The 9,762-nt window shown below is 33.4% G+C and overlaps 2 protein-coding genes across 3 annotated transcripts; one reads left to right on the forward strand and one right to left on the reverse strand.

Annotated features, from left to right (window-relative positions):
- Positions 1–18: 18 nt before the first annotated feature.
- On the forward strand, positions 19–3,149 carry LOC107275214 (lysosomal Pro-X carboxypeptidase). The gene is made up of 7 exons (XM_015755104.2): positions 19–213; positions 580–720; positions 1,386–1,666; positions 1,839–1,996; positions 2,091–2,263; positions 2,403–2,752; positions 2,816–3,149. Exons 1-7 carry the CDS (start codon positions 49–51, stop codon positions 3,021–3,023), a joined length of 1,476 nt encoding a protein of 491 aa, XP_015610590.1. The 5' UTR covers positions 19–48; the 3' UTR covers positions 3,024–3,149.
- A 1,146-nt stretch (positions 3,150–4,295) lies between these two features.
- LOC107275212 (kinesin-like protein KIF3A) lies at positions 4,296–8,799 on the reverse strand. 2 transcript variants are annotated; one of them, XM_015755103.2, is made up of 9 exons: positions 8,485–8,799; positions 7,673–8,091; positions 7,411–7,601; positions 7,197–7,336; positions 6,921–7,118; positions 6,471–6,862; positions 5,649–6,066; positions 5,439–5,564; positions 4,296–5,359 (listed from the first exon to the last, which is right to left on the reverse strand). In XM_015755103.2, the coding sequence occupies exons 1-9, from the start codon at positions 8,497–8,499 to the stop codon at positions 5,222–5,224; spliced, it is 2,037 nt and encodes a 678-aa protein (XP_015610589.1). In that variant the 5' UTR covers positions 8,500–8,799; the 3' UTR covers positions 4,296–5,221. The 2 variants fall into 2 exon arrangements, with proteins under 2 accessions (XP_015610589.1, XP_024935892.1); XM_025080124.1 differs by lacking the exon at positions 8,485–8,799 and adding an exon at positions 8,278–8,407.
- Positions 8,800–9,762: the final 963 nt, after the last annotated feature.

Below are 9,762 nucleotides of genomic sequence, written 5' to 3' on the forward strand. Positions count from 1 at the left end.
AGTTAATTATAACTCACTGAACTGTTAGTTCTTCAGTAGCGCTTCGCCATGGCAGCCAGTCGAGCGTTTATTTTGATTTTATTTCTGATTTACCATTCCGCGATCGGATTGAAATATAATACTAAACCCGAAATTCTACGATCACTGTTATCTTCTGGAAAAACAGTTGAAAACAACACATATATATATAAGACCAAAACATTTGAAGTTCTTGTAAGTAAACGAAACTGGATAACTTATTGTTAGTGTTAAGAGACAATAATTTAGTTTTTTAATTTATATTTTCTCCCTTAAATTACAAAGATAACGGTGTGATTTAGAGTAACTTTACAAATGATTTTACACAATGGAAGATTGTCCCATTCGCTGAAATTAGTGTAAATAATTGATAATTACTATCTAGCTCATGGTTAATATAAACATAAATTCAAATTGTAATAATAAAACAATCTGTCCAATAACAATTTTTTCGTGTCTATTATAAATTAATTGTATTGTTCTATCAGCTTCGTGGTAGTTTTTTCATGTCTACGCATAGTTACATTAATATTGAATATGAAAAATATTTATGATATTCAGGTGGACCATTTTAGCTTTAGCGTTACGGATACATTTAAGTTACGTTACCTTGTGAATGATACATGGCAGAGGGGTAACAATGCACCCATTTTCTTTTATACTGGAAACGAAGGTTTCATCGAAACTTTTGCACAAAATACGGTAAGAATCTCTATATACTAAACTGTATTCCGATTAACCGGTGTGCTCGGGACTGAAGAATCCACAGATAAATAAGTCTACGATTCATTCGAATTAAACGTCACGACTTTATTTCGACTAGTAGAATTCCAATTTAATGCACAAGAACTTATATTACGAATATTGTATACCAGTTAGTACAAGCGTCGGGACAGCAAACGAATTTAAAGTTCAAACATGTCTGGTACCTCAAGCAAACGACCGTCCTCGGTCACGCTTCGCAGTCGCAGAGACGCACGGTTAATCTGCTCTGGATAACTTAACCTAACCTCGCTTAATCAGGATTCTACTGCAATTCATTATAGATCTACAGGACTAAATAAATTTAGCAAATTATTCAATTAGCTATTTTTTTACTTTATGGAAAAATGTTCGTTTATAAAGTGAACAGGAAGTAATCACTAGCATACAGTCTAATCTAAATAGTTAATTAGCCGGATGTGGCGCCCTTGTCGGTACATTTAATACAAGTTTTATGAAGCAGATATGTAATTTTTAAATATTATTAATATTATACTCAAATATAAAGCAATATTAGAACTCGTTGAAAAAATGTGTATATTCATAGTCTTAATAGGATAATTGAATAATTGTTAACCTGTAAAAAATCATGTTCATCTTTTTAGGGCTTGATGTGGGATATTGCTCCACAATTTGGCGCCTTACTTATTTTTGCAGAGCATCGTTATTACGGAGAGTCAATGCCTTTCGGTAATAAATCATTCTCCGATGCTAAACATATGGGATATTTAACATCTCAGCAAGCTATGGCCGATTACATTGATTTAATTAATTATTTAAGATCTGATACAAAAACGAAACACAGCCCAGTGATTGTTTTTGGTGGTTCTTACGGTGGAATGTTGAGTGCTTGGATACGTATGAAATATCCGCATATTGTCCAAGGGTAAGAATAAGCCAATCCTTGCAGAATACTTTACCACTATCTTTGTATTACGTCAAGGGTCAAGTTATAATCTGACTAACCTAACATCAAGCAAATATATACTTATAGATAGCGAGTGACGTGTTCTGCAAAGTCCATAGTGTAGAGAATGCAATTTCATTTTATTTTACAGAGCAATCGCAGCCTCTGCACCTATATTACAATTTTCGGGTGTCACTCCTTGTGAGGCTTTTGCACGTATTGTCACTTCAGACTTCAGAGCAGCTCATCATGAATGTTCAAACCTCATACGAAAATCATGGTACACAATTACAAACGTGACATCGAGCGGTAATGAACTTTATCAATTGAAATCTACATCACTTAATTGCATCGTTGGGAATTAGTTAGGATTCAGTTTAATTTTGTATGATATTAATTTTAGACGAGGGGAAAAAATGGTTTAAAGAAAATTGGAAGTTATGCTCTCCATTGGTGAATGCGACTCACGTGAGAGCCTTGAAAAGCTGGCTTTCAGATATATATGGGAATTTGGCTATGGTCAATTATCCATATGAAGCGAATTTCCTGGCTCCGTTGCCTGGATATCCTATTACAGTAAGTTAGGCATTTATGTTTTGGAAGGTTTTTCTGTTAGAGTATTTTTTTTCTTCATCTAGCAAACTTTATCATACATTTCATAAGTAAAAATCATCTTTGATCAAGTTCTCGTTATGATTAATTTTTGTATTTACAGGCTGTTTGTAAACATCTCGTAGAACCGAAATTAGAAGGAAAACCTCTTTTATTGGCTTTGAAAAAAGCTATCAATGTCTATACTAATTTTACCGGTAAAACTGAATGCTTATCCATTGATAATGCAGCGCCAAATTTAGGTGATATTGGTTGGTCATATCAGGCATGCACAGAAATGGTTATGCCAATGTGTAATGATGGCATCAATGACATGTTTGAACCTGAACCGTGGGATTTTAAAGAATATAGCGATCAATGTTATAAAGATTATAATATCAGACCTCGTCTGGATTTAGCCTGCACAGAGTATGGTTGCAAAGATCTTTCTGCAGCCACGAACATTGTTTTTAGGTTTGTACCAAATTTTATTTAAAGGTATTAGGACAAATGAATTAATAAAATGTTCTTTGATAGTAATGGTCTGCTGGATCCTTGGTCGAGCGGCGGAGTGTTTAGAAATCTTTCTTCATCCACATCTGTTATAATAATACCGGAAGGTGCACACCATCTTGATTTAAGAGCAAGTAACCCTCGTGATCCAGTCAGTGTTATTAATGCTCGAAAATATCATCGATCCGCCATTAAGAAATGGATCAAGGAATACCGTGATAAGTTTGCATGATCTCAATATACGACTGTTTTTATCAATTATTACTATCGTTTTTAACTATTTTTATATTATAATACTATAACATTGCTTGATAATTTGACTCGTACCATTCATGAATAAACTGAATTATTAATATTTTTTCTGACATTTTCAATCTGAAAGAATCGAGTATTTCATATTTAAATATATTTTTTTAATCGCCTGTTTTTATTGTATTAAGAAATAATAAGTACAGTAAATGACTTGCACGTTGTGGTATATGCTAATATTTTGGCGGTATTTGCGAACTAATTTAAAACTCACAAAAAACATATCAAATTAGTAGACATTTTATATCACAGTACGCAATAAATGCATGGAATTTTTTACATTTAAATAGCGTACAAGAATCCCAGTATAATTGTGTAAATAAGACTTTATATTCTTTATCAATAAAAATATTAATAACAAAGATGTGTCACGTGCTAGCTAAAAAAATATTTTAATATAAGAGATCCATTGGCTGCCATATTTGAAGAAAATTATTTTTTAACGTTTGTGTAGATAGCTAATGATGGATAGCGTTAACTTTATGCAGATATGGCACTTTCATGTTCAATTTTACTATCAGCAATGCCAATTAGAGTGACCGCTATGATATTCTAATATTATTTCTATACGGAATACTAGTTCACTGTACTGAATAGGGAAAATATACTTCAAATATTGGCGATACTTTAAAATTCAATTATGTCGAGTGTGTATGTGTGTCGCTTTCGGTTATACATATGTGTGATGTACGTTATTGACCCAAATTTTATACGACATACATCAAAGTCATGTAAATTACTTTACGTGCCGCAAATGATTTTGTCATCCAACTATTATTGGATATAATATTTAATTTTCGATCTAGTACTAAATATATTGGTAACGTTTAACATATGTTATATTGAAACATTAATTTTTGTGAGTTCTTTTTTTCCGCGCGATATATTTTTACCTGGAATTGGGGAAGTCGTAAAAATATAATATCTCTTCGATTTTGTTAAAACTTTTTCAAGTGACTTTTTAATACATGACAATCCCACTTGTACTTTCATAAGGTAACTTAATAGCTGCGACAGTTGACATCATGTTTTATTATACGTAAAGAGAAAACAGCTGCATTTTTGCACTAAGGGAAATATTAAATCCCTAGAAAACACCTATTGCCCGAAAGTCGTCCTTAAGGCAGTATCCTGCTTTAGGAGGCCTAAAAAAAGCGTTTTTCCGGGAACTCTTTTAAGACAGAAAAAAAGTAGCGAACTTAGAAGATTATTTTATTGCATATTTGAACATTAAAAAAAATTTTTTTGAGCGAAAAATATTCATACACAGCAGATTTTTATGCTCATTTGTGCAACACCTTGCAATTGCAGTCTCCAATCGGCGGGAAAGATGAAGCTCGCAATTTTCGTTTGAAACAAAAAAACTGAAGAAAATTTTAATTTCCATATATTTTTCTTCTAGATGAACTAAGAAAAACCGAAAAATTTGTGAAATCTAAAATTTTTCTCAAGTTTGAAAAAAAAATGTTTTTTGTGAAAAAAAAATCGTTTTAACTTGCTAAAAAAGTTGTTTAGAACTTTTTTCATGAATCTTTTTAGTTCAAATAGAACAGAATACAAAACTGAAGCTAACAAGCCTTGGTTCGTTTTGATTGGTCGTCTAGTTTTCCTGCAATCACGCCCACCAGTTTAGAAAAAGCGTAAAAATGAAAACTGGAGAAAACGCGCTTTAAAGTAAAGGAGCGCGCGCTCCAGGTGCCCATACGCCATTGCGTTTAGTGCTGTATATTTGAAAATATTGTGAATTAGCCTCTATAACTTTAAATACATATTCTTGGATACATTAGGAATAGATTTAGGCAATAAAAAAAAAATCGATTTTTCGACCCTTTTAAAGCAGGATACTGCCTTAAGACATATAACACGGTAGAGCTTGTCTTTTTGGCATCTTAAAGATGACTAAGATTTGTATACTGCTTAGGTTCAGTGACATCGTACGGAGTTTACACTCATGACCAAATATTCCGCAAAACTTTGAAAACTGTACAAGAACTGATATCGCGACTGCATTGTTATTTAGAGAGCAATAAAACGAGATAATGTCGAGTAGTTACAAAAAGTTCTAGAAAAATTATCTACGAAAAATAAATATCCGCGCCTCGCATGATCCAAATTCTATATTTATTGCGGTGTACGTCGATGAGCTGTTGTTGGTCGTGGTACACCAGAACGACCTCTTAATTTTCTTGGTTGCACAAGGTTGTTCTCTGCTCCAGTATTGTATGATAGGTAAATATTGGATAGATCTGGTTGAGGTTGCTGCAAACAAATATCAAAATTTGTATTCGATAAATTCATTCGAATGTTATATGAATTTTATAGCAAAAACTATATTTACGTCTTTGTTATTTCCTATCGCTGTTGTCACTTGAGCCTTTCGCATGTTGTTCCCTGTGTAGGCTACACACTTTAATTGCCATTCGCCAATATCTTCGTTCCAATGAACATACCTTTCTATCATTGTCTAAAATACAGTATTATTCCAGTGAAAATCAAATAGATTCAGTTTGTTTGATTCATATTATGGGTTTTGAGTGAAGGTACATACTTGATATTGAACAGGTATATAATTATGAAGTATAAGTTCTTGGAGCTGTAGTTCCCGTCCAATACCTCTGACACCTTCCAGAAGTCCTTCCATTTCTCTTTGATGTTCTTGCTGTAAATCTGAGAGTTCTGCTTTGGCTTGCAATAACATTGTATAAACTCTTGCTAATTTTTTTGTTTTTCCTGCTGCCGCGTCCTGCAAAGAGGAATATAATTCTTCGATATCTATTCGCTCAGCTTCTTTTTCCTCAATGGCCTTTTTCAGTTGTTCTTCCCGGCTTTTACGTTGTTCTAGTTCAACAGCTGCTGCTGCTAGAAGATGCTCCTGAGCTTCGGCTTTCTCTAAAAGGTTCTCACCTCCAACTAGTATTTTGTTTTGCAAATTTTGCATTTTCTCTCTTAAAGCCTCCTTCTCACTCCTGTATAATGGATTATATATGTATATATTAATCAAATTTATTACTGACAAGTGCGACGGCACTTAAAGGGACATACTGACCTAGGAAGGTAAAAAAAAAATCTTTTTCCCATTTTTTACATTTTTCTAAAAGCCTAATGTTTCAAGAATGTTATTCTGAAGTTTAAATTTGTGAGAATAACGAAAATATAGTGGATTACAAATTTTGTTTCTTTATACGTTTAAACCTTATATAAAACTTTAAACGCATTTCTTCTTAACATATTTTGGCAAAATTTTGTTTATTACCTACATGTATAATATTTTCCACCGGACAGAAAATTAAATAAACCTCATCGTTTTCTAAATAAATCTTCAAATTTTCTTATTTGTAACCTTCCTAGATGGGCACACCTCAATACTCACTGGGTTCTCTTTAGTTCAATGACATCTTTGTCATCCGGACTCTTGTTATCTTTCTCGGCTTTGTCAGCCTTTTCCCGCGATTCTATGTCTCTGTCGTCTAATTCATTCATTGTTAAAATTTGACTTCTTCGCTGTCGTGCTTTACGTTCCCTCCTCATTTCCACATTCTCTTCAGAGTCTTCTGTTTCACCTTCAGATTCTGAAATTTCAGCACAATTTTCTTCAAGTTGTTTTCGCAACTGTTCAATTTCCACTTGAAATTGGCGCAATAGCGCATCTTTAGGATCTTCGTTGATTCTTGCTCTGTTTTTGATATTCTTGGCGCGATTAGCATAACGTAACGTGCTTATTGTTTCGTCATAATTCATATCGGCGGGACTGATATTTGCACACTGAAACGAATTATAATGTATTTAATTATGAAACATTGCCGTCTACGAATAAGCATACCATTAATGTTTTAGAATTGCCGCCCAATGAGTCTTGAAGTAATCTGGTTAGCTTTGAATTTCTGTAAGGTACATGAGAACTTTGTCCATCAACCAGTGCCGATATAACATTGCCCAATGTCGAAAGGGATAGATTTATTTTTGTAGCTTCTCTTAATCGAACGCCACTTGCTTTGGTTTTGCTTTGTCTTTCAGATCCCTAAGAAGTATATCATTATCATGAATTGTTGCCTTTACGAACAAACATGTATTGTTAGCGCGATTGTAAAATACGCACAGCTAAGTCTACCAGGTGAAGTTTACCCATTTTTACATGTTGCTCCCCGTCCTCTCCAAGTTGACTAGATTCGACGGTTATTGTGAAAATTGCATGGGAACGTGAACTAGATACGTTCATTGCCGTTGCGCCAACGACCCCTTTAAGTAATAAGGTGAAGCGTTTTTCAAGTACAATAATTGGTATCATAATTACGATAAAATCAAAAACTTACGATTTTTATTTCCAAGAGTCATAATACGATCCAAATCATCGGCATTATTTACTACGTATCCGCTTAGATCTTTTACAAAGACACCAATGTCTGGTCTCTCTTTTACCTCTAACCGAGTATTCTGATCTTTTCCTAATAAATCTCTGACTTCTTCATTATAAATTTCCAAATATGTGGCCCGTACTAAAAATCTAAACATTGTTGTAATATATGCAGTTAGTCTGTAAAAAATATTTGCATATAAGGAGATATAAAAATTTACTTTTGATTTTCATCAGCTTTAGCAATGTGTCCAAATATATGGGCAAATGTATTTGGAATAATGCCCCTCAGCTGTGGAGAAGTTTTTGCGCCAGACATTGTATATGTTTTGCCTGTGCCAGTTTGGCCATAGGCAAGTATTGTACCATTATATCCTTGTAAAACTTTATCCACGATAGGTCTGGCAGTTTCATTGTAAATGTCAACTTGCGTCGAATCTGTGTCAAAGACAGCATCAAAGGAAAAAACCTTAGGTGGCTCCCCATGTACAGCATTTGGATTTTCAATAATTATTTCACTGTTCAATGCATCGACGATCGTGACATTTTTACAATGACCATCCAATTCTTTTCCATTTAATGGTCGTACTCTGACAACTACTCTTACGTTTTCTACTTCCCCAAGCTCTGTTGTATTATCCTATAAAAAGAATTAAAATACAAGTTTTAATGTTTTGAAAAATGAATATAAGTCTTTATAAAATCACTACATCATAGAGTGTCACAATATTCTTTTATAGGATTCCGTACAATTTGTAGATATACGTATCTCTGCAATATTGTTTATGAAACTAAGTTTATTTATACTTTATTCATTTTTACTAACCGCATAAACAAGCATGAGTTACACGAGTGTATATTTGTAATTGTAAAAAATTGCAAATCATGTTGTAGTTATTCTTATATGTAGAGGCAGTATTAACATATTTTGACAGAAGTTGCGACTGTCAAACGTATGTCAATTTAATGTGCTTCTGTATAACTAAGAAGAGACATAAGGTCAAATAGAAGTTTAGGAGATGTATGTACTTACTCCAGATCCTGGCATTTCTTATGTATATCAATAAAATGCACAGTAAAAATAATTTACTGCATAATATCAAGGTGCCAGAGAAACCAGCCAAACTAGCAGACGGCCTCATAAACAAATGGATCGATGTATGACTGTTGCAAGTGGCGCCCAACAGCCTTTCTCGATCGTTAAATCCCATAGCATGGTAACTGACATATTTTATTGTCGGTCGATCTGAGAAGGTAACCAATAGTGTTATCATTTTTATTAACAACGTATCATGAGGTACATTAAAATTAATTTAATTCATTTTTTTATGTCTTTATTTGAATCATACGGAACAACGAAAAACGTTGATGTATCTCGAATGAAAATTGGCCGATAATCTCTTTTAACATGACATTTATAATTTCAATAGATATATTATATTTCAATATAGTTTTTTGACTTAATAAATTATATAAAATACCGAATTTTATGTTCTCCAGATATTTTACACAATACACTATGGTCTAATACGAACAGTGCTAACTATCCAGGAAATATTATGAAACTCCTAACGACATTCACATGAAATGAACTCTATCACGGTTACACATGTTCGGTCAGACAGATTTGCAATCAAGAAAAACATGCGTTCAAGTTGTCCCCAAATCATCTATGGGAAATAATGCGAGCATGTGGCTTGTAAATGAGAAGTCATTCATAGTAGGTGAAAGTTAAAAAGTGAATAATTGCACTTGTATTCACGCAACATAGCTCGGAGGTCAACGAGCAATACGCGGTGAACGCGTATTCAAATTTGTTCCTAGAATAAAAACTGTAATAAAAGAAATGAGAAGCAATAGAAAATCAATTCATGCAAAGTTTTATTTGTTTCGTTCATGAAACATATACAACTTGTTTATTTTATGCCTCTCAAAGAGAAGAAAGTGCAGCGGATAAAGTTTCTGGTACATACATGCCTGCATGAGAGGCGCTGGCACACCCAGCTTCGAAGCAGTAAGGACAGAACAGGCTAAAGAGATGTAAAGGAGAAAGAAAATGTAAGAGGTAGAAAGCAATGCACTCGTAAGTGTGTTCCATTCGTTTCGGTCCATTTAAATCGGTTTACCACTACGCAAAGTCACCTTTAAATAAAACATTTTTATACTGCACACAATTAATAAGCGCGCACAAAACTTGCAAACAAAATTGATATCATGTAATTATTGTTATGAAGTACGACGAATTTGATAGAGACTTTGCAAGCTCACCATTTATTACTTTTTAAATTTGTAAATAATATTGTGAGTTAAT

This window comes from Cephus cinctus, unplaced genomic scaffold, assembly GCF_000341935.2.
Source record: "Cephus cinctus unplaced genomic scaffold, Ccin1 Ccin1_scaffold0126, whole genome shotgun sequence".
Lineage (NCBI taxonomy): Eukaryota > Metazoa > Arthropoda > Insecta > Hymenoptera > Cephidae > Cephus > Cephus cinctus.

What these genes read in the sequence shown, in the direction of transcription:
- LOC107275214 (XM_015755104.2), top strand. Translation starts at nt 49, where the DNA reads ATGGCAGCCAGTCGAGCGTTTATTTTGATTTTATTTCTGATTTACCAT. An exon ending in AAACTTTTGCACAAAATACG is followed by an intron (nt 721 to 1,385) that starts GTAAGAATCTCT and finishes TCATCTTTTTAG; the next exon opens with GGCTTGATGTGGGATATTGC. An exon ending in GCCACGAACATTGTTTTTAG is followed by an intron (nt 2,753 to 2,815) that starts GTTTGTACCAAA and finishes GTTCTTTGATAG; the next exon opens with TAATGGTCTGCTGGATCCTT.
- LOC107275212 (XM_015755103.2), bottom strand. An exon ending in AAAGCTGATGAAAATCAAAA is followed by an intron (nt 7,602 to 7,672) that starts GTAAATTTTTAT and finishes AACAATGTTTAG; the next exon opens with ATTTTTAGTACGGGCCACAT. An exon ending in TTCACCTGGTAGACTTAGCT is followed by an intron (nt 7,119 to 7,196) that starts GTGCGTATTTTA and finishes TATACTTCTTAG; the next exon opens with GGATCTGAAAGACAAAGCAA.